This window comes from Acanthopagrus latus, chromosome 18 (assembly GCF_904848185.1).
Source record: "Acanthopagrus latus isolate v.2019 chromosome 18, fAcaLat1.1, whole genome shotgun sequence".
In the NCBI taxonomy this organism is placed as follows: Eukaryota; Metazoa; Chordata; class Actinopteri; order Spariformes; family Sparidae; genus Acanthopagrus; species Acanthopagrus latus.
In genome coordinates this window covers 3,549,734-3,575,049 of record NC_051056.1, presented here as the reverse complement: position 1 = coordinate 3,575,049, position 25,316 = coordinate 3,549,734, and the positions used below count along the sequence as shown (strand labels likewise).

At 40.5% G+C, this 25,316-nt stretch overlaps 1 protein-coding gene across 4 annotated transcripts in view; it reads right to left on the bottom strand.

The window, feature by feature from the left end:
* Positions 1-25,316, bottom strand: part of shtn3 (shootin 3) — a 31,884-nt gene that overhangs the window by 2,259 nt on the left and 4,309 nt on the right. For 2 of the 4 annotated variants that reach the window (XM_037078239.1, XM_037078242.1), the window contains exons 2-15: positions 21,771-21,831; positions 8,813-8,907; positions 8,235-8,403; positions 7,756-7,853; positions 7,246-7,327; positions 6,730-6,824; positions 5,762-5,908; positions 5,065-5,218; positions 2,555-2,732; positions 1,873-1,943; positions 1,332-1,435; positions 872-886; positions 466-528; positions 156-285 (exon numbers count right to left, since the gene is read on the bottom strand). In XM_037078239.1, the coding sequence (XP_036934134.1) occupies positions 156-285; positions 466-528; positions 872-886; positions 1,332-1,435; positions 1,873-1,943; positions 2,555-2,732; positions 5,065-5,218; positions 5,762-5,908; positions 6,730-6,824; positions 7,246-7,327; positions 7,756-7,853; positions 8,235-8,403; positions 8,813-8,907; positions 21,771-21,831 (1,462 nt within the window). Of the gene's footprint in view, positions 1-155; positions 286-465; positions 529-871; positions 887-1,331; positions 1,436-1,872; positions 1,944-2,554; positions 2,733-5,064; positions 5,219-5,761; positions 5,909-6,729; positions 6,825-7,245; positions 7,328-7,755; positions 7,854-8,234; positions 8,404-8,812; positions 8,908-20,475; positions 20,994-21,770; positions 21,832-25,316 lie in introns of those variants that run through there. The other 2 variants (XM_037078241.1, XM_037078240.1) reach the window with 2 other exon arrangements.

The following is a 25,316-nucleotide window of genomic DNA, read 5'->3' as shown; positions in this document are numbered from 1 at the left end:
AACAAACTAGAGAGTTTAAAGGTTCCATTCACAATCAGTAAAACAGGATGTCGTGTCCGGCTTCTGTCTCCCCCTTGTGGCAGATCCAGATCTGGTAGTTGCTGTAGCATTTTGACAATAGTGACTCTAAGGAAAATGGATCAAGGTGTTTTTACCTCCAGACCCAGCTTCCCCTGCTTTGTTGCGTCGGCGTCTCAGGATCACCTCCAGCTCGCTGTCCTTCTTCCCAGGTGGGGATGGCCCCGACTCCTGAGATCCTCGGCTGGGGCTCCTCTTCACCGTCTCCTGGAGGCAGAAACAACCCTCAGTGAACTGTCCCTGTTGTCACAGTGATGACTGGAACATGAAATAGTTCCCACAGGTAGATTAGTGAGAATTTAAGCTTTCAAATTAAGTATATTTTCTCTAGATTTCACAGGAGCACTTTCAACACATATCTTTATAACAGATTTGTTTCTGTTTTACCAGTATGCCTTTCAGCTCTTCCATGGCACTCTCCTGCTGTTTCTCCTCACAGATTGGAGGAGGCTGTAAATTAAAAACACAAATCATTTCTCTATATGTTTGCCTTGTAATTTCATCCATGCTGCATTTAAGAAACACTGACAAGTTTTCAAGTGAAAACTGATGCTGCAGCTTCCCTTAAGAGAGAAGCAATAACCCAAAGAACACACAGTGTCCAGCCCAGGAAGTTATAAGAAATGGAGGTTAAAGTGATGTGTGTTTCACTGATTAAAACTGGAGATTGTGTGTGTGTGTGTGCGCGTGTGTGTTGGGTTAGCAGAGTCAGAGAATGAGAAACGTCTTTTTCCCCCCAGAGAGCAACAGCGACTTCCAGCAACATGATTGATGCAAACATCAATATACTCACTTTTACTGCTACTCTCTGAGGCAGCACAAAGAACACACATGGAGAAGAGAGAGAAGAAGAGAAGAGAGCAATCAGACAGAGTGCATTCACACAACATCACACACACACACACACCACACGCACATCACGTGTGGAGCCAATGAGCTGCAGAGGTTTACTGATCTTTCCAGCAGGAGGAAGAGGAGTGGAAACAGGAGAACAGCAGTGAAGTGATGAAACAGGGACATTGTTTCAGCTGCATCAGTGTCTTTTGTGTTTTTGATCTTCTTGAGGTGACCGGAATATTTCACGACCTCTGCTGTCAGGAAGCTCTGACCTTTGACCTCTGTACTATTGTTGAATGCAGAGTCAAAATTAATGAGGTTTTATGGCCAAGGGGCTTCATCTTACGCGCTCATGCTGATTTTAATATGTGAGAGTTTAAAAAACATGACATGATTGTTGCTGTTGTTGTCCTCACCTTGCTCTCCTGACTCTTAACAGGCCGCAGGACGACGCCGTGTTTGATCCTTTCCATCATTTCATTCACCGCCTTTGACTTCACTTCGTCCACACCCTCAGCAGCTAGAGAGAGAATATTATTGTACATTTTGCATATATAACATAAATGTAATAGTTGCTCACCAGGAGCCATTTTGCTGTAACATCTCTTCAGAGGCTCTTTTGATTCAAGTAGTTCTGGTTGTTTAAGGCAAAATCATGAAGCAGGACTGTTTCAGCAAAGAGTGTCTGCGACCATGTTCTGAGGTATCTTCAATCTTTTCAGGCATTTTTTTTTTACCAATTTTATCAATCATTCAAATCATCATACATCAAAGTCCTACACAGAGTTTCTTGGATAAGATATTTATTATTATAGGTTAAGAACTGATAAAACAAGATGGGAGGAGAATTAAATGTTATCAGTTGATTAATTAGCTGAAATAAGAACTATATATATATATATATATATATATATATATATATATATATACACACACAGAAGGTTTAGTGAGACTCACCTGGAGGCTGCTCCGCCTTCACTGAGGCTTTAGAGCCTTTTGAAGATTTCCTCATGATGGCGATCAGAGAGCTGAAAGACAGAGAGAAAACAACTGACAGTTATTTATGTTCTGTATAGACAATTTAGGCACTGATCAGCTGATCAAAAACAAGATTTGTTATCTTCTGTGTCTTTCAAAGCCCTGAAAAATGTAGTTTTCAAGGTTGGATACGTAACGTCTCTTCATGTTTGTTTCTGCTTCCACTGAAACCACCCGTTTGTTAATCACTTACTTCTCCCAATATAACAAACTGTGTATTCAATACATGTATTGACCTTTTCAGAGCATTGTAATTGGGATTGTTATCAGAAAGTAGCATTCAAGCAGCAGACATTCATCATCATTACACAGCATGAAAGTTCACAATAAAACTGCAATAAATGTAAACAGAAGCAAATTTGATTAAACTGCACAAATAAACTCTAAACTAGACGCATTAAATCCAGGTCAGAGAGCCTCCTCTGAAGAGACGCTCCACTACACTGTCCTCTGGAGGCTGAGGTTATATATTTGATCCTCTGTGTTGTCACTGAGGTTTGATCATTTTGTCCAGGACACTGACCACAGGCGTGTGTGTAGCGTGATGTCCGATGTGGAACGTGTGTGTGTGTGTGTGTGTGTGTGGTTTGTTGTTCCTCACCTGAGGGGGTTGCATCTCGAGGGGGGAGGTGGGGGAGGGGGTGGAGGGGGAGGAGGAGGTGGAGGAGGCGGCTGTGGGGGAGGGGCAGGAGGCGGCGCAACCCCAGGTTCAGGGGGAGGGGGTTCCGTGCTGGTCGTCATGGTGATGTTTTTCTGGGTCTCCACCTGCAGCTCGTGGACTGAAGAGAGGAGGGAAAACAATGGAAACAGTTCAAATTAATTACATGCACTACAGTAGTACTGCTACTGCTGATAGTACTGTTACTATTGCAGATGTTTTAGTACCGATGCATCGTGTTTTTGTCTTTCTTCCAGTAGGAGCTGTGATGAAACAAATCCTTCCAGCCTCCACATTTCGCTCCAGAGTGAAGACTCTTACCCATCACACTATCTGTGGTCACCAGGCCACACAGTAAGCCAGTAAAAGAGGCTTTTGTGTCCTTTTTAACGGTTTCTGGTTGAAGTCAGTTGGTGGTTTTGGCTCTGACTTCATGTGACCCATTTAAAATACACACACAGATGCCATGTTGCATGCTGGGAGAATTTCTGCCAGAATTCCTGCAGCAGATGGGTCAATGGAGGAGTAAACACAGAGGCCACAGAGGAAGAAGAGGAAACCAGTGACCTTCCTCTCTACAACAGAGACAACACACTTTCTGTTGATTATTGGGGTTTTATTTTCAGACTCTTCAGGGTGTTGCCACTTGAATATAATACTGCTTTCTAAGACATTTTTTAGGATGATTTTTAACCAAATTTAAGACTGATTTTTGGATAGATTTTTCTTATTCAAGCATTACTACCTTTAGGTAAGTTCGTATATGAGCAGGTAGAATGTGGTCTCATGCTGTGGTAGATTTTATGAAGGATTAGAGTGAGTTAGGTTAATCTACACGTTGCTGACAGGTAAGTTATTTAATATTAAGAATATATGAAGACTTTTGAAGCCCAACATTTCAAGGACCTGCCTGTTTTATTTTTCCACTGTGGTTTATTCAACTAAACAATGAGAAGCACAAACATTATGTGACATAACGTAACCCTGAAATCAGAACAATAAAGCTGAACCATGAACTTTCAGAGTGGAATTTTTATATTAACAATTCATGATACTCCTTGACGGAACTCAAAGCACAAGTTGGGCTATGTATTGATGTGAACATTCAAAGTAACATTCAAACAGATGTTGAACCTATTTTTGCGATTTTCTGCATTTTAAAAGAAAATCAACCTTGTCAGTCCGTTTAAGGAATGATAAGTACATGAAATAAAAAATGTTGATTGTGTAATCTGTAGCTTACATGCATGTCATGACAGTTTCCACAATAATATTGTGTTTCTACCTCCAACAGAAAGACTTCAGTGGAACTTTTCTTCAGGGTTTCTTTGTGAATGCTGGTACTCAACCACAAGCATGTGCCACATTCACGTAAAATAGTTTGGTTTGGATTTTTTGGCATGGCTGACTTATTTCTTTTTAGATAATAAGAACATGTCCATCACCTATATACAATTCTCCACAGACTGCTTATAGACTTGTGAAGAATCGGCAACGTCAAATAAATCCTCTCCATAATCTTATTCAGATCTTAAAAGACTCCAGACATGTTGTAAATGTAGTAATGTCCACCAATGCATACTGAAATAAAATGATGTGGACAATCCCCAACATTTGTCTGGTCTGTGTGTCCAGAGGAAGTCGTGGAGAGTCTGTTGAGTTGAAGGCATTAAAGTAAAACTTACTGAACTAAAAAAAAAAAAAACATACCAGCCAGATTCCTTTGCAGATGATTTTGGCCTCTTGGAGGTTTCTTTGCTGTCATTAATCTAACGTTTGAATACCGAAACATTTTAAAGTCCAGACTTCAGATCAGTGAAGTTGAACCACATACAGTTCAGTCTGATTTTGGTGCAGCTCAATCAGAGCACTCAAACTGGGTCGAACACCGTCTGCCACCTTGGGATGTAAAATTTCAGTGCATGCATTAATTGTGCATATGTAGAGTGAGTGTGGGGTTCATGCTCCCAATAATCCCTGTTTATTGTTTCTTTAGTAATGTACAGTTTCTTATAAGTCATATAAAAATGATCAGACACACAGAGATTAAAAGCCTGCCAACTCCTCTCCAGTTAGTTAGAACTGAAGAAGCCTCTTGGATGAGAGGTGAAACATCTTTGAGAAACTTAAATGTGTCCAGTTGTCTACAATACAGCAACTAGAATTACTAGATGACTGAGAACCTTCATCAATAATCAGTTATTAGTTTCTCTAGGATCACTGGCGGTTAAATATCAAGTCCATCATTTTCACATCAGCATAACTTAATTCTCTGAATCCTTCTCCTCAACTTCCAGCCAATCAGAAACAAGTATTTTCTGTTGCGATGCAACGTGTTTCCTCCAGTATTCTTTGTCAGCACCCAGCTGAGGACCCTCTTAACCCCACCTGCTGTTCCCACTCTGAATGTGTGTGCGTGTGTGTGTTTACGTGTGTGCACCACCTCCACCCACCTCTGTTCTCCAGCTCTACATTCTTCTTCTCTGCCTTCTCCAGTCGCACGTCTGCCTCCTTCTTCTCCAGCTCCATCAGCTCCAGCTGCATCTGCAGAGCCTCCAGCTGCTTCTTCACACAGCTCTGCTCCAGCTGGGTCTCTAGGCTTTCCACCTACACACACATGCATGTCAATCGTAGCTACACCATAAAGGGCAGTCTATTATTAAATTTGATTTTCATTTTAATAAATGTGTAAATGACCCTAAAATGACAGAGATGTGCATCCAAACTGAGGAACTTCAGATTGAGGTACAGGTGGTGTTTACATGACTGTGGCATTCAACACATTTGCTCGTTTTATGTGTTCATGAGACTGACAGAGTTTTGCTGAATATAGCAAATTTGCTCCCTGCATGCCAGTTACTGTAGGCTCATCAGGCAGTGTATGTGTGTTTGTCCTGAAGGGAGGGGATGAGGCTTTTCTTAAGGATACTTTGAAAATGTAGCTTGCTCATATGTGTTTCTACAACAGCCATAATAATACTAGGAATGATGGCCAAGACAAAAAAAAAAAAAAAAAAAAAAAGAATCTGACCATGACTCAGTATTCTACTGTGACCTTAACTTCCTGTCAATCCAACAACCCTCAGCTCTGCCAGGATAAACACCACCTTCCTGACAATAATCTCAAGCTGCTTCACTTTTCTTGTTCACCTTCTGCTGATGCTGCAGACGCTCCTCCTCCAGGGTTTTGGTGACGGCAGCGACGTCCTCCAGAGCTTTCAGCAGCTGAACGCTGGGCTCAGCATTCTGCAGCAGGAGCATACTCTGTCTGTTGGCCTCCTTCTGCTTCACCAGCATCTGCAGGGGGATGACGAGGAGGAGGAGGGGATCAGGAAGAGGAGAAAGACGAAAGATGACTTTTACTATCAACACACCATCCCAGTTTGTCCATCACACAGTCTGTTCTGATCCTGCAGGCTCTTCACTTTTCAGGTCAGTAAACAGCAGATTCAGGATGTTTCATTAATCAGGCACACACATCAATTACCAACCCAGAAATACAGGTCAGCATCACTGAGGACAACAGCAGCACCACGCCACAGATTTTAATTCATGGGAACCAGTTAGTTATATCATCGGAATGGATCAATTCAGAGAGCCGAAGTAGAACAGTCGCAAATATTTTCAGAAGTGAGGAGAAACTCTGAAATGCAGCTTTAATGTGAATTGGATCCTTTCTGATTTTGTAACCAACACAAAAGCTGCAAAAACAAAACGTATTGTTTTGTGCAAACAATCAATCCGGAGTAAATCATTGATTCCAAAACTGTAAAAGCAACAAAATAAGATTTTAACTCCACCTGCGAAAAATAAATGATGTGTGGAGAACTATCAGCATTGAATTAGAACCGGCATTAAACTTAAAATTGCATGAAAAACAGGCAATTGTTTGCTAATGTGTTAGCTGGAAACTTGTGACACTGAGGCAGTTTCTATTTGTCGGCTTGTTCGATGTTTTTTCTGCCCCCTTGTGGCAAAAAATGTATGAACGCAGCTTTAATGTTCATACTTGTCCCTTTTTCAAACTAATGTATTAACACTAGTTGTATATTTACATATTTTCCACACTCTGTTGTACCGTATGTGACAGCAGGGTGTCTCTCTGATTATTTCTGTACCTCATGTGCGTAAGTCTCAGCTTTGACTCTGAGGCTCTGCTCCAAGTCGAGCTGCTCCTTCATCCCATCGTACTCCTGGGCTGCCATCGTGGACACTGCAGAGGCAGAGAGACACAATTTGTATATTTTTATTATTATTGTTCTCATTTTATCTCTGTATGTTCTTGAATAAAAGTTATAAATCCTCGGGATGAGTGCAAATTCATCCCAACCCTCAGCTCTCTAGACTTATCTTAACTGGAAGGTACACACATCACCCACACTTACATCTTTGCATTATTCATATAGTCACTTATATACCCTCAAAACTCCACTCTGCATTCAGTTTAAACACATGTTAACATGTAGCGTACCTAGCATGCTAATAGAAATCATGAAATTAAATTCACATGAAATTAAGGAGGATTGTGTGTTTCACAGTGATTGTTCACTGTGAAGCATTAAATCACTGGTTGTTATGTGAGTTTGAACCTTTCTGTTCTCATATGTTTATTGTGTTTCTGCGTGTTGACTCACCTCTGTTGAATCTCTTGATGGTTTTACTTTGCTGTGTGACAGTTTCACGAAGCTCCTTCATCTCGGCCTGATCTTTCTCCGACTGCAAAGGGTCAAAGTAAGTCAGCAACAGCAGTTATGCAGAAATGTTTTTTTTTTTTTTTTAAGTATTTTTTTTGGCGTGCAGTGAAGACAAAGCCTCTGTACATGGGACGCCTGCTCTACCAAATGAGCTAAACGGCACCCCAGAAATATGAAAACGCTGCACATCCATAATATTAAAGCTGAAAAAAAAAATAAAATAAAAATATATATATATATATTTTATATATATTTTATACAAGTTTTTGTGTGCGTAAATGTTAGAAATCATTACATCCAAAATCATAACCGGTAAAGAAAATTGCAATTGGTTCTAAAAATTTCTATTGAAGTACAGAACTCGAGGAAATAAGTTATATTCCGGCAGTGGTTTTACATTCTGTGACATTTCTGAATATTTGTCTGACAGTGTTGTGGACTTCTCCCCACCTGTGAAGTCAGCTCTTCTATCCGTCTCTGCTGTTCATGAATCTGACAGACAAAATTCTTCTTCTCCTCCAATAAAGTGTTCACGGTGTCCCTCAGCTCTGACAAACACAGGGATGAACACAACGATTTACTCATTTAATACAACCTAGCTCTGAGCTGAACAATCAACACTAGTGCATTGTGTCTACCTTTAACTCTTACCCTAAATAGATAATGTTCATCCTCTGGGGAGCATGACTAGCCAGTGAAAATGGGATAGCAGACTGCTGTTGGTACTACATGAATACTCCATATGTTTATCTTTAACATGCTGTTGGCACTAAAGGAATACTCCATATTTTTATCTTTAACATGCTGTTGGCACTAAAGGAATACTCCATATTTTTATCTTTAACATGCTGTTGGCACTAAAGGAATACTACATACTTGTACCTTTCACCTGGTGTTGTAACTACATGAATAACACATTTCTTTTTTACCTTTAACCTGCTGTTGGTACTGTGCAAAGTTGTCGGGGCTTCCGTCTGCCGTGTCTGCGTCCGAGTCAGCGTCCAGTGCGATGCAGTCTGAGATGCTGGGCAGCAGCTCGTCCAAACACGGACGAGACGACATGCTCAGGTACTTCAACTTCCTGTTCTCACAGTTCAGCTGTTCAGAGTTCACAGGGGTCAACTTCATTTTACCAGTGTATAATGCAATATTCTTCATCATGGTGGTTAAAGTATTTGAATATTGAAGCCTTTACATAATACTTTTTTTGTTTTTGTTTTTCGTGTTGACATTGTTACACATATGAGGTGCTCTTCTTTTTTCCCAGCAAAACTAAATGGACCTGTCATATCTTCATCAAAACATGATTAAATTTTAATACGACCACATCATTTTTGCCGGTGAGGCAGCAACAGACAGATAATGAAGCCAAATCGTCTCTGTGCACAGTCATCCTGACTCAGCTGCAGCTAATGCCAGCTGGACCCTGATAATGCTAATCTTATATTATTGATTATTGAGCGTGCGTGTGTGTGTGTGTGTGTGTGTGTGTGTGTGTGTGTGAGACCTTTGTGGCCAGGGCCTCTGCATTCTCCCGGCACGACTTCTCGATCTCCAGCTGAGTCTGCAAGACGCTCACCTCCTCTATCACCATCTGAGACACTGAGGGGAGGACACACACACACACACACACACACACACACACACACACACGCACACACAGTTTTAGGATCACCCAATATATCGTATTAATATTCTATATACATATCTTGTCAATGTCTACGGAGGTGCACAAGAAAGCATCCTAGCTGGAAACTGGGCAGGAATAATAATAGTAATAATAATATATTTAATTTTTATAGCGCTGTTTAGGGTACCCAAGGACACTTAACAAAGTGGAACACACAACACAACAAAGAATAAAAGGATAAACAGAAAATTTATGTAAGAAAAAGAAATAGAAAAGTTAATTGATGTGGCTGGATCTAGAGCTGATTGTCCTTGGGTTTTTAAGTCTCTTTTGAAAGTCTCCAGAGAAGTCAGTTTGCGGGTTTCAGCTGGGAAAGTGTTCCACAAAGTGGGAGCTGTCACACAGAAGGCTCTGTCGCCGAAGGTTTGTAGGTTGGCGTGAGGGATGGAGAGCTGGTGTGTGCCTGATGAGTGCGGTGTCCGAGACTGGGTGTAGGGGTGGAGGAGGTCAGACAGATATCGGGGGAAGGAAGGCTTTAGCGGGCGATTAAAACCACCCTTAACATCACTGGTACCATCCACAGAGCTTCAGTGACATCAGTGAGATGAAATGTCTGCACAGAGCCCAGAGATACTAAAGGACATCACCCACCCAGCCACAGTCTGTTCAGATACAGAAGTATCTGTTGTACCACCAGACTACAGAGCAGCTTCTCTCCCCAGGCTGTGAGACTCCTGGACTCAAGTATTCACTACAAACAGATTTTGCAGTATATTTCATTCCCATTACACATATTACTTAATCTGATTAACTGTTCCTCTGTATCACAATCACCATTCATCAAGTCCACAAAATTTAAACACAAGCGTCCAATGAAACAGACATTTAGCAGGTACAGCGCAGTGCAACCCTGGCTCAGTGTATACTCAGTGTGAGCGTACTCATTCACACACAAACATGAGTCGAGCGGTTCATGACAGGCAGCGTGCAGCTGTAAGTGAAACCTTCCTGCCTGCTCAGCACTCGCTCAGGTTTCATCCAGACAACAAAAGAGTTTGAAAACCTGTCACACTGCCATCAATCCACCATGAGAGAAAGACGGAGCTATTATATATGGACATGTCTGAAGACTGACAGTGATGCTATCAAACAAAACTGATGCTTTATGCTCAAAACAGCCTCAGTGTTCAGTTGGTGGTGTGCTCCAATATACCTATCAGAGAGCAAACAGACAGCTGAGGATGCAAAGTTAGATTTGAGCCATTAAGGCTGTTTTTTAGCATGAACAACAACTTAAAAAATATTATAAAAACAAAGAGGTCATATATCAGAGTTTAATGAGGCTCTCTGGCAGTGGTTGGATGCAGCTACACCTTCCTCCTGCCCTCAGCTGTGTGTGTGAGCAGTATAATCAGATCTGAGGTTTGTATATCGACCAGGAAGGAGTCTGTTAATGGATCAGGGATGTTAGCAGGAGCTTCCTGCTGGCTGTAATCCAATCCAGTAAGAGCAGACTGAAGGAGTCCAGGTCACCACAACCAAACTGAAACCATCAATGAAGATTTAGAGAGAGAAGACTGTAGCTAAACTTTGATTCAATTTAAAGTGTCAGGTTTCAGCTCTTTTTTGTATTCTGAGCAGAGAATTTAGATGAAACAGTTCTGGATTTTCTCCTTGCGCTACTTTGCGTTAATTCTTATGTGAAAAGGATTAAAATGATCAGAATTCTCTGCCAGTGATGAGACTAATTAATGACACACAAGATTTAAGGGATGAGGGATTGAGAGGAAAAAAGTGGATGTGTATTTCGATGTGGTGACACGTCGAGTTTCTTCTTTCAGTCTAGATTTCACCAAAGTCTCCAGAACTGGGTCATTTTAAAATAACTAGCTGAGCTCTGGTGACACGTTCGACAGCTGCGAGCATCTCACAACCGCAGACTCATTTTTTTTTTTTTTTTTTTTTTGCTTTTAGTGAAGCTCACTGATCGGTGTCCTGACAAAACATCACAAAAGACAAAAACACATCCAGGTTTTATGCAAATCCAGGAACATGTGACTTTGTGCTACACGGGAAGTTTAACGCAAGAGCTTTCTCTTCAAATAGACGAACACATATCACACAGCCAAAAACACCCCTTATCTCTACTAAAAAGCACTGGGTATCACTCGTGTTTTTGAATTTTAAATCTAAGTTTGGGACCAAAAATAATTGCAGAGGGCAAAATCCTGCTCAGTGGGGAAATCAAAGACAGGACTGAGCTGGGCTTATTGTAAGTTATCATACATTCATTCATTCTGATAAGATAAGATAGGAATGAAAGAGGAGAAAGGCTGCTCTGTAGTCTGGTTGTACGGCACTAAAACAAACTTTATAATTTTTCTCGTTACGTTGCTTAATCGCTAAAATAATTTAAAAAAAGAACTGTGTTTATTAAAAAAAAAAAAAAAAAAAACATATTATTTTTTTATTTCACTTCCTTTCAGAAACTAATTCCAGTTCAAGATATTTACATTCAAAAGTGGTGGTGCTCATATCTTTTTTGTCTACAGAGGACAGAATAACACAAAATGAAAGTTCCCTGTAGCAGCTTTAAGTTCCAGTAATGCTGACAATATACTGGCTAAAGTTTTCCTTGAGCAAACAATCTCTTACCACTTAAATAGTGATATATAATATTTATAATACTTTAATAGAAATACTGAACATCGTTCCTTGAAAAGAATATAAAAATGTAATCTAATTTTGCAATAATTTAGCAAAATTATCAGTAAATCCCCTTTCATGGTACGCATGAAATAAAAGAAAGGAACAGCTAACACCTGTATGTGTGTCAGTGAGGCCTTCAGGCTCTCTGAGACTGTCACCCTGATCCCACCTCGCAGGAGCTCAGGTGAAAAGCTCTCTGCTCACAGGCCACATGACTAATGTGTGTGTCTCTGTCTGTTCATGAGACTGGACACAAAACTGTCAGCCCCCCCCCCACACACACACACACATTCACCAGCACTACCATAAACCCAGCTGGTTTGTGTGTAGCGTGTGTGTGGTGTGTGGATGCACTGTGCAGGGATGCTTTTAGAGAACAGTCTGTCCAGGACATCACAGTTTGACTGCAGCAGTCTGCACGTATCTTGATTTGGTTTGTAAAGCTCAAAGAGATGAAGACATTTAGAGCTTTAACGATACATCTTTTTGAATAAAACTGATTGAAATGTATAATTTCATTTTTGACAAACAATACTTTAAAAGACCTGACTCATGTCACAAAAAAAAGCTGGATCCTATCTCATATTCTAAGACAGAACATTAATTATATGCGTGCAGAGAGATCGGACACCTGGGCTGAAGGCTATACAACCCTCTCTTTCTTAATTTAGGATCATAAAATGTGAAACATTTTTAATCTTCATCTGGATTTAATTCACAATGGTTTTTCTTTAAATGAGTAGATTACATATAGCATTGCCCTAACAGCTGTCTTTAAGCATCATCTCCTTTTTAACCACTAAAGCAGAGTCCATTTAGAGACAGCTGAGGAGCACAGGAAGGAACGAGGAATTACTCCCTGAGGAGTTTCGGCGCCATTGTTGGCCTCAAAAGCCTCCAATGTCTTCTTTGAGTGTTTTAGTGACGAGTGCAGGTTTGAACTGATGGTCATACTGTATGTATAGCTTCAGAAAATATGTTGCCCATGTGTTCTATCTTCCAAGTTTGTGGTGAACATGTCAAAAATATCAAATCTTAATGCATTTGTTCACACATGGAACATTGAGGTTACCTCAGCACAATAAAGAGCTAGATCTGGATGTAGTCCCAGAGCTTTTAGCTCACCTGTCTGGAGTCTAAACCTCAGCACTGTTGATGAAAACCTGATGTTAACAAACACATTTTTGTAACACGTAACTGTGGACTGAAAAAGAAAAAAATGATGTGACCAACACCAACATGTGTTATTGTGTTATTTTTTTCTGAAACTAGTGATCACATGCAAATAAATTGGCGGCATTTTCCTCTATATTTATGTCCCTGATCAACTTCAAAAAAGAAAATAAATAAAAAGAAAATGTTCTTTCTCTGGCTTTTCTACACTGGCTGTGCATGACCCATAACGTGAACCCAAAACTGCATTTACAACAAATTAGCAATGTGATATCACTCTTGTTAGCTGCATATCTTAGTACACAAATGAACATATCATTCATCTCAGACAACAGCAGCTTTTAGGAGTAAATCTCACATGATCTCGAGGCTAGCTGGTTAGCATGCTCACTTCAGCAGGCATCTCTGCAACACAGTACATGTACGTGTTCTGACATTATGTCAACACTGTCCATCAATCATCATATCAAACATTTAACAGAGGTGGACTGACTGACCTGTCCTGTTTTGATTTAAAGACAATATCTGCTCACATACATGTTTCAGACGTTACTGAAGGGTCAAACTCTGTTGACAGATCAAGAGACCAGCTTTCCTGCAGCAACATTGGACATTTAACCAGGTGCCCTTTGAACCCTGTGATGACATCTATCTGTCAGCTCAGTGCCAGTCAGGATCACGGTGAGGAAGGCGAGGATGATGTGAGAGAGAAGGAGGACAGGGAAAGCTTCTGGATCTATTTTTAATCCCCCATTCAATGTTTAATGCTTCGGGATGGGCTTTGGTGGTGTGATTCCCTCGCAGCCGGAGACTCATTTAAACCCTCAGCTCTCTCTCTCTCTCTCTCTCTCTCTCCGGGCTGCGATCATTCGCTTTAACCACCGCTTCAACCCACATGCCATGGCGCATCGGCCTCTGCTCGGCTGCACTGACGTTCAGCTGCAGCTCTGTGGGTCAGACATGACGGTGGAGAGCTGGACATCCTCGGATATTTATAGTTCTGTTTTTACTCTGTTTTACTACAGGAACCAACAGCTGGTGTCATCACGGGGGAATACTGTCTGTTAGTTAATGTTGCCCAGTCTGACATGTCAAGCTTCTTCTCGAGATGTCTGCCCCTTGACAGGACACAAACTAGCACAAGTTGTTTCTTGCTTTAATCTGCCAATGTGTGTTCATAGAATGTTATGATTGGTTAACTGTCTGAATATTGCCTCCTCTCCGGATCTTACCACACCCCCTTCATCTCTATCAGCAGACTCAAATGTTAAGCATGTGAGAATCAAAAGAGCTCAAGGTCAAGGTTCTGGACATTTTCTGGGACAGGAGGCGTCTGTTCGGGTCGGATACCCTCCATTTAAACCGGACTGGTACACGGATGCTCGCTGCATACCTCACATATGGCATATGGACATGATCGATATTATCAGCTGCCATCTAAACAACAGCATGTCAGCATTGTCCTTGTGAGCATGTGGATAAAATGTTTGGTATGTCACAGAAACTGAAAATATACTTGCTGTCACAATATCAGATTTTTAATACATGATTAGTAAGCAGTAAAAATAACGATAGCCTGTTATTACAAAATCTCTTTCAACATTTTTTCTTAAATAATCTGACTCTGATTCTAATTCTCTGCTGTGTAACTTATTAGCTGACACATAAACCTTTGAATCCTTAGCAGGGGATGAATTCTCTCTGCTTCAACATTACAAACTGATCTTCTCCAGAGGCACGGGGACAAAATTCAGAGCTGACAGCCTCAAACTGACAGCAGGGTTTTTCCTCTCATTGAGACAGAGTCTGTCCTGCAGCGCTCTGTCTCCTGTCAGAAGCTGTTCTGGGTCAGTAACTCCTCTGAGTTCAGGGCTTCATGAAAGAGATGACAAGCCCTTAAAAAACCTGTAATGATCCGACAGACTAATAACAGATTGCTGCCTTTGTTTTCCAGCAGTGGGCTGAAGCTGGGGAAAAGCCTCTTTCGTGACGATGCGTGTTATTAACACGATTTGGAGGATTAACCAACGGTAAGCACATTCATCCACAAGTGATGGTGAAATCCCACCGTGCGGTGTCAGAACTGTGGAAAAGCTGGACGAAGAATTAACAAACACAAAGTTCATGACAGCTCGTGTCCAAGTGTCAATATGTTAATATGAAGAATCATGAATTTTGGGTGATTTATCATTTTTTTTATTTTGTTGCTGCATCAGTGACTGAAAAAGTCACTTTCTTTCCTAGAAAGGATTCCCAACAGTAAAAGTGGAATTAATGCCTCTTGTGTTTAAGCTGTGACACTAACATTGAGCTGAGCTGTGAACAATAGATGAACTAATCCTGCCTCAAGTGCTTCTCCTAAGCTTCGACCCCACAGACTCACAGTGGGAAATATGATTTGTTGTGTGTTTTAAAATGAACCACAGCAGTAAGAGAAGAAGAACTGTTAAAACCCAAAATGAATAAATGATGTGTAATTCAGATGTCTGGGTCTGAGATATCTCTTTGTCCTCTCTCTTTGTTGCTTATATCTCTAAATCATTTGTATGTTTTTCATGGGACTTATATAACCTTAATCAGCCTGTCAATCAGCCAATGCATCTGTTAACACTGATCAGATTACAATTTAATTTATTAACACAATATAACCATAAATACAAGATATGAGCAAAGGAGTCCATTAAAGGGTGACTCCACCAATTTTACACTACAGATTTTGGAGAGTTCTACTGCATATGTGAAGGAAGTAGTATGACGTGTTTTGTGACGTTAGAGGAAGCTGCATGTGATCTAATACAGGCGATGTCACTCAGTGACTAAGTTGCATGGTGCGTAATGAGGCAAGAGGTTTTAAAAAGGAAGAAGAAAGTGTGGAATAAAAAAGGAAATATCTCTGATTCTGCTGTATCAAGTCTCATCATTTCTTTTAACTGTCCATAATGAGTCCAACAGTGTTATAGCAGTGCAATGATAGACCATAAGACAGCTTTTTAAAACCTGCTAGCTACATTATCCACAATGCTTATTTAGCCACTGAGTGTTTAGTCAAGCTGCCTGAAATGAATCAGAGATTTGATCAATTGGATCATTTTCCTAGCTTGAATCAAAACTCTCAGGACAGAGGATTCATTTCTTCATCTATATTCTAAAGAAAAGTCTACATTTTCTATGAAAACATTGGTTGTTTAGCTTCCAGGTCAGATGATCCATTGACTCAATATCGATGCCAAAATGTCTTCCTACACTGGTAGAATGAGACACACCTGTTATTATTGGATTTTTCTCAATAGCTTCTATGTGAGGCACTGTTATTGCGATGTTGGGCAACTAACGTAACATTTATTTGGATTGATCATTTATTGTAAATTATCAAACAGAAATAGCAAAGCAGCTGCTTTTCTTAACGCTGGAACTGGCAGTAAATCAGTGAATCTATATATTAGTCAATCGGTATTGATCTGCTTTGTGCCATATAGTATACAAAACTGAAATAATTCAAAATATTTCAAAGTATATTTGTCACAAAGTATATGTGTCAATTTCTCGTCTAAATATCTCATTACACTTCATATAAGACACAACCAAGTAACATGTCAGCGAGATATAGAAACTTGTTTTTGGGCAATGCCAAGTGTCACAACTTTTAAAGAAAAAACACTTTCACTTTCCATCTGCAGATAATTTTTACTGATTTAAAGCAACTGCGATGGCATTTTTTTTTATTGTCAATGTTGTCAATGTCAATGTCAAGTGCTTTTTTACGTTTATATTCATTCAATTCTTAAGTATATAAATTGTTGAAACCAGTCAATTGCTGCATCAATTTGTCATTCTAAACTGTTTAGTCCATGACTGACCTAACCTAAAAAATGCACATAAAGACACATGAATTATTCACATGAATCAAAACAAAAACGTAATATAAGAATAAATGTTGAGATGACTTCTTGAATCCAAAAAGCCGCATCATGTCTTCTCTGTCAGGGTAAGTGAGACTCTCCTGGTCTCATATCAGCTGTGTGTTGTATGCTCTCAGCGTGTAATTACAGTCTTTCTGAAAGCACTTGAATGCAACGAAAGTGCAGCCATGGGCTTTTATCTGCGTACAGTAGACTGAATAACTAGGCTGTTGAAGCTAACAGTGCTACAGGCTACAGGTCGCACAGTTAGCTTCCAGCTACATGCTCAGTTACAGTAGCATCAGATGATGTAGTCTGCGCTCTGTCCTGTCTGCTGTATTTCATTCATTGCTGTCTTCTTGATTCACATCTTCTCTTTTGTTTTTTTTAGGCTGAAGATATTTTCAGGAATTTCCCTCAGGGGTTTCTTTGCATTACATTAACTTTGTTTTTTTTTTTCAAAACATCTTTTCCAGTTTCTTATCATGGGTGTGTGAAAGTAAGGCATTGTACTTGTTTCTCTGTCTGCATCTGATTTGAAACTCACAGAGATTTGGCTACTATTAAAATCCCTTCCTCTGAGGCATGTTTGACACTCAGCTCCTTCACAAACGTATTGTTCTGCTGTTCTGGCTCCATACAAAGCATAAATCACACACTGCCATCATCAGCTCTGCCTGCTTCCTAGCAGCTGAAAGGTTCAGGAGCATGAAGTCATAGCTGTAGGGAAGAGGCAGCTTTCTTCTTTGTCAAAGACAAACTACAAAGTTCAAGATCTTGAGTTTCTTCCAGGCACTGCCTGACATATGTCTACTTCTGCTAAAAGCAGAGAAGCTTCTGAAAGACTATGGTCATTTAAACTCACTGAGAACAAATGCACATCAGTCGCTGTTGCTCCAGGATTTAGGTCTGTATTTTAAGCTGAGCTGAAATGAAAGATGCCTGTTAGACTGTTTCTACTTGTTTTTTTTTAGCCATGCAGCTCACATTAGCAGTCCTATAGCGAAGTAGGCCTGAGGTTGCCGGGAGATAAACCCTGCAAGAAAACCACCTTAGTGCTGCATTGTTATCACTTATCCGCCCATGTTCACTGCACTCCTGTTCTTAAAAGTTGCACAAGTGGGAACTTTGGTGATTCTTGACTTTTCGACCAGCACCTCAAGGGCAGCAGGATTCCCCTTTCTGATGATCATGAATGTCTGGAACAGATTTCATAGAAACCAATACCTGACCAACCACTGCTGACATCAGAGGGAGAATCATCCACAAGATCATCCAGGTACCCAGTTGCATCATGGATTAAATGCACTGTGCTTATGATTGTGCTTGCCCGTCATGGAGATGAGTGAGTTATCTGAGAGTCTGGGGTCAGGTCATTTTCACTGTTTTATAGTCAGTTAATCTGTGCTGAACTCGCTCATTCTGGCCTTTGAGATTCAAACGAGCTTGGAATCAAGTACCTGGCGGCGAGAGAAGTCTCCCTCATTAAATTCATTAAAATGTGGCCATCAAAGATGGAGTAGCAGGTAGAAGAGCCTTTTAAAGGACCACAATGGATAAAGAGCGAGGCAGGAGAGGTAACCCCCTCCTACACACACACTCATCCTTCCCCCATTTCTGATGCTGAATTATTCATAGCAGGAGGTTTCAATAATTCATGGGAATAACATGACAAGAGCGACTGCTGCCTCCTCTGGGGAGAGGCAGTGAATGAATAAATGACTGAATGAATGAAAGACTGAACGTATGAAGTGACGGGACCTGAAATGAAAAAGGAGGATCAGCAAAGAACTGCTGATTTCAGATTTCAGACCCAGTTTTGCTGCTGCAGACAAGTTTCTGACACGTTTGTGACGACAAAGTCTGGGTTTAAGTCCAGCTGAAGGAGCTATCGTCTGTTAATTACAGTTACGGTTTCTTTCAATTTACTTTCAACTCTAACAGAAAGACAGAATTATTTCAAATCTACATGTCCATCACTGCAGCCTGTGAAGGCAGAGCTGCTCATATTTGTTCAATCTGAGACATCCAGATTTTCAGGTGTACCTACAAAACCTCCCAATGATTCAAATGGCTTCATGTTGAACATCCAACTTTACTTTGTGTTAGTTAGTTACTTATGAACTATTAAATCCATTTCCAATTATCTTTATATTTGATTAACTGGTTCATGTAAGACTAAGTAAAAGTCAGATCTCTCTTCTTCCCACTTATATGAATATTCTCTGGCTTCTTCCCTTCTGGATACTAAAATAAACTGAATATCTTTGGGTTGGGGACTAAACAAGACATTTGAGGACATCATCTTGGGCTTTGGGAAACACTGATCGACATTTACTACCATTTACTATTCAATGAATGTAGGAAATAATCAACAGATTGGTCGCCATCAAAAAGTAATGGTTATTTGCAGCCTGATTACCATTCCTCTCATGGTAGGGGGTTGTGCTGAACCACATGTCAAGGAAAATCAGTCTTGAAATGACGATGATGACTCAGTGATGGCGCACAAAAAAAGCCTTGTCATAAGGACACACCCTCTTGGGACTGTGAATGTAAAGATTTTTGTCTCAATCGTTGTTGAGATTTTTCAGTTTGAACCAAAACACTGACCTGGTGCACCAACATCTCCAGAGCCATGCTGTAAGAGTGGCTAATCACCAGTCACCAGTGCTGAAACACACCCTACTTATTTACTTTGATCACATCGTGAAGCACTGATGAATTATGGGAGGTGTCGCAGAAGAAAATCTACATGACGTGACATCAGGCAGAAATATTCATTTACGACATGATGTTTTAAATTGCATGCTATGTTTGGTCACATATCATAACCTACCTCACTGTCTGATGTACCATCTGGAATATCTGAATATATGATTTTAGGTTACCAAATGAAACATACCTTTACCTTGAATAAAATTACAGACTCTCTGGATTTTACCATGATTGGAAAACATTTGGGATAATACAAGTAATAATTCAGCAAAATATAAAACAGAGTTTGAGTTGTTTTTGGACATTTTAATGTGGACATGCTAGACAACGTGTTACGTCTTTAACATGACTATCCAGTGAGTAATTAGAAAATATCTTCTTGTGATCTTATTTGTGACTTTCATGATAAACAGAGTGGCTAGTTATTCTGCTGAATTGAATTGAATTCAAGTTGTAATTGTGATATCCATCGTAAGAAGATTGCACACTGGACTGATTAAGAACATGTATACATATTATGTAAATTATATATGTATATAAGGCCCTCCACTTCCTGTCTTATTGTACAGTCCAGGACCAACATAAACTGAAACTTTACACCGAGGTGAACTCCAGATGGACACTGCCTGCTTCTCCTGTTACTTTTTCAACACACAGGTGACTGAACTCATCACTGACATAACTGACCACTCCTCTGGAACAATAAAGTTTTAACACAGCTAGGACCACCTCATTATATTCTCTGAAGTGGCCACAAAAACATCAACCGCTTGGATTTAATTGTAATTAAATATGTATCATTATTTCAGAAGGAACATATCATGAATACAAATATATTATACTGTTTTTCGGCAATAATAAATGAAGAAATGACATGATTTTCTTAGTGATCTAGTTTTCTACATTGAAAAAATGATTTGATGATGATGCTGTGACAGTCTGAAGGAGCCTCGGCTGACATTCAACTGATAAGTCCATAGTCTGCACCGACCACTTCTGCTAACTGATGTTTGTTAATAAACCTGCAAAATGTTCTCTTACCTCTGACAATAGTCATGACTGAAGCTGCAGCCTCATCAACCGAAGTCTGAGGGTCAGCTCCTCACTCAGTGCAACCAGAAGTCAAAGTGCCCTCCAAACACAAAAGCTCTCCTCCTGCAGGCTAACTACCCTGACAGTTGTCATGGAAACACAGGGGGACACCCTCTCAAACACACCCATTCAGAGGACAGGGTGCTGGTGACATCATGTCAACGGAGGCGAGGAGGAAAGGTGTGAATAGGTGAGGAGGAGGAGGAGAGAGAAGGAAGTGGAGGTGTCACCTGTCTGATTGGAGGTGGCATGATGTGTCGGAACATGATATCTGGTTAGACTGTGTGTGCTGAAGGCTAGTTCACAAGATTAATTCAATGCTGGATCTTATTTTCATTGTTAGAGAACAACTACTGTTTCTATAGGTAAAAATAACATTGTTTTCACCAATAAAATGAATAGCTGAGCCTTGAGAACAATGAGACATCACTCAAATAAGAATGTGAAGTAGTCAGTTGGTCAGGCATGATACAACATGCATATGGCCTGGCAACTGAGCCAATAATGGCCATTGTTGGTGTAACCAGCAGATATCTGTGCAAATACTTCTTCTTCCATCATTGTTCACAGTCTGTTCAGTAACATAGGAGACAACATTTCATCTGATCTATTTTTAGAGGTATTTGCATATGGATGCAAATAAATATTTTTGAAAGCTTAATCGTCATCAGACAATAGCTGATGGGTTCATCGAGTGTGTGCTCCCCACACTGACTCTTTAACTCCTTGCAACCAAAGCCCATTCAGGAACAGAAATCTAAATTCTCCCAATACCAAAGTCTCAGGTATCTGTTTATACAGATTACAACATGCACAAGTTTATGAAGATTAGATTATTTTAACCACTATAATTGGAGGTAAAACTGAAAAAGAGCACACCTGAAATGTAATAATCCTGTGTAAAACTGTGGGTACACAAACACAGTAGGTCAAGGCTGAAACAGGAAGTCTGTAGTCTGAAGTCTTGTTTCCAGTCAGTAATTAATGAGACATTTTACTCTGAATGTGAAACATCTACCTTGTGTTAGGGAATTACAAAGACCATGAGGGTTTCCCCTGCAGGAGTCCATCCAAGATCTGGAGCTGTCAGTCCAAGCCATCAAACTGGACCATCACTGTGGCTAAAGAGGTCTACATTTTGTTTACTGATGACATCAACCACTTTTCTTCCAACCTGGGTTAAATAAAGTTGTGTGACTGTACATTCTGTGATGACAGAGGAGGTAACAGGAAGCTGGACTCACCTCGCTTGATGTGTTTCAGTTGTCTCTCGGCCTCGTCTCTCTCCTCCGTCAGTCTGTTGCACTGCAGCAGGACGAATCAGACAGACAGACAGACAGACAGACAGACAGACAGACAGGCAGGCAGACAGACAGACAGACAGGCAGGCAGACAGACAGACAGACAGACAGACAGACAGACAGACAGGCAGGCAGGCAGGCAGACAGACAGGCAGGCAGGCAGGCAGGCAGACAGGCACATAACAGACAGACAGGCAGATAACAGACAGACAGACAGACAGACAGACAGACAGACAGACAGACAGGCAGATAACAGACAGACAGACAGACAGACAGGCAGGCAGGCAGGCAGACAACAGACAGACAGACAGACAGACAGACAGACAGACAGACAGACAGACAGACAGGCAGGCAGACAACAGACAGACAGGCAGGCAGGCAGGCAGGCAGGCAGGCAGACAGACAGACAGACAGGCAGGCAGACAGACAGACAGACAGACAGACAGACAGACAGGCAGGCAGACAGACAGGCAGACAGATAACAGACAGACAGACAGACAGACAGATAACAGACAGACAGACAGACAGGCAGACAGACGGACAGACAGGCAGACAGACGGACAGACGGGGTCAACACATTAGATCATGTTCCACAACAGACTGTATATACAGGTCACTGATACCAACAGAGTAGAGTTACTCACACTGTGAGTCAGACACAACCACGGGCTACACAAGCTGTTACTACTGCATCCCACAACACTTTGAGTACAATTCAAAAAACCAAAATGGTTCCTGAGTGTGTTAGTCAACATCTAAATACCAACAGATGGATATCTAACATGGAGTCTCGCAGTTATGAGAGCCAAAATATCTTATGGTTTGTGCTGACAAATGTGAAATTAAAAAGCCATTACTGCTTCGTTTCCTCAAATTAAGAATTCATAGCATGATTTAATTTGTCATTGTTCACTCTAATCCTCACACTGATTGTGTTAAGTTATTGTAGCGGCAGAAACTGATGTTAGAGAGAGTTACACTGTTGCTGAACATCTGGTTTTATCAAGTCTGTTTTCTTTACTCAAGAAAAACACTGACAAATCAGATTATTGGGATGGGACAGGCTGTGCAAACCTATGCTGGCATCAAATGCATCTTAAGAGTATTTTTATTTTTTTTTAAAGAAACTCAGTTTCTGTTTGTCTCTGAAATGTTTAAAAACACCAGATCCAGAAAGGCTGAGGACTGGAAGCAGCACACAGTCTCCGGGGAGCAGCAGAGTGCAACACAAGAAGACTTCCCGCTCACCATCTCCTCCATATCAACATTCATGTTGCTTGATGCCCTCCCTGCCCTTCTCCGTCATCTCAAAATGTTGCCCGGCCTTCATTTTAACAGCGATATCTCATCGGCTCTGATAACAGACTGACTCTCTCTGCTCCGGCTGACTTGACGGCTGCCCTACAGAAGGCAAAAAGGCCATAACCACTCATTTTCACATCCAGTGGATCTGGTGTGAGTATCCCTTGCTGGGCTATATTTAGGCGGAGCAGCTGTGGAGGAGCCTGGTTGGATGTTAGAGGGATGGAACTCTGGTGACAGCAGCAGCAGCTGCAGACGTCAGCGAGGTTAACGAGAAAAACTGCCGTCAACACTCAAGGACAAACTGTGGGTTTCATTTTGGATGAGAAAGACGCAGTTTGAATAAAACTACGGACAATACATTACATCCAAATCACCAACTAAAAACCTGAACATCATTTGGTATCAAATCATGTTAGTCGACCAGAGCTTTGGAATTAAAGGTCCAATTCATTTTTCCATCAATAAAAAAGACAAAAGACTGGACTTAAAATAAATAAAATAAATAAAAGTCAACTAAGATTCCCAAGGTACATTTTGGTGAGAAACGTCCAATCTCTGAAGACCTTCAAGTTTCCTTCTTGACAAGAAAAACTTGCCATATTGAGACGGCTAGAGAAACAATCAAGTTGGATCTTCTGCTAACAACTTTTTGTCGAAATCTGATCACAGAGATTAAAATTCTGTTGTCTGAAGCCGCTAATGACAAGCTGGAGGCTGTAGAAACATGATAAAACCTCCAGCTGTTGACATCAAGCTCTGGATTAATGTGAGATAACTGGCTGACACAATAATATCTAACTGGGGTATAACTGTTTCTTTAAGTTGCAACTTTATATTTCTTTGAGTTTATTTGTCAGTTTTATGTTGTGCTTATACTCTAGTTAGGTGTTAGCCTAAAAAAAACACTTGGTAATGGTTGGGAAACATCATGGTTTGGCTCAAAACACAAAGATGGTAGGAGACGCCACAACCTGAATATGGTATGTAGCAGAAGTGTTAAATGCCGATATTTTAGCCTGGGTTGAAATCAAGCTTTTTTATTTTGCAGCTAGACTACAAGCTATGCCATATAACAATATATAACCTATGATGACAGGGAAGCACCTATTGTTTCATTTTTTTTTTTTAAAACATTACAAAACATTACAAAACTGACTGACTGACAGGATACAATACTTTGGTTGTAACAGACAGCCCTGCTACAAATCATCCGTGAGTGAGGCTTGTGGGTACTGAATTATTGGCAATTTCTCAGAAACACTGGAAAAGGGGAAATGTTAAAACTGATGGCCTAAACATAAACCTAAACCTGGCTTTATCACAACAGCACTGCTGCATTCTCAAAGGCATCAAAGCACAAATGTTCCTTTTTTTGTGTGATTTAAAAAACTGCATGGCTTTGCATTTGTTTGTTAATCCCCAACATCCCTTGAATATACAGTCTGCCTGTGCTCAGCGTCAGAGAGGGACGTGAGAAGTTATAAGAAATTCCTGCTGAACTAAAAAAACACTATGTAGTGAATCTTCTTTCCTCTCCGGTCTCATCTCAGGTTAACAATGGAATGCCATCATCTCATTATTGATCAGAACTGGAGTTACAGCCTTTTTTCTTTATTGGACAGAGATGTACAGTCGGGCCTCTGACTGACTGCAGTCGATGGCGAAGGATCTGCAGAGCTGCTGCGTCTGCAGCACACGCTTCATTTAAAATGGTAATTGGAACTCGTGGAGCATTCTGTGTGACCTCCTGACCATAAAGAACATCAAACAACAAAAAAAAGCTCTTACTGGCTTCAAACTACCTCCAGAAGAATGAACTGACTGCATGTACAATTGATCATTACAAAGAATATACCCATTCATTTTTAACTGTTGTAGTTATTCATTGTAACGATGACAAATAATGGCTTCTATGCTGGAAATTAATCAAAGCTAGAGCAATAATGTTGCAGTAATGGCTTTTTAAAGTTTAAAATGTTTCCCTGTGATTGTGCCTCTTCCATCGGACCAGCGCGGTGACGTTAACTTTGAAGAAACGCTGACAACACAGACTGTCACTCTTTAGTTCTGCTAGAAATGGACTGATGGCATCCAAGACATCAAGTTTAAATTCATATTTCGTAAATATACCATAAGCAGTGCTCAGTAAATTAAAGTTAAAATGTCCTTACTAGGCTGATTAGA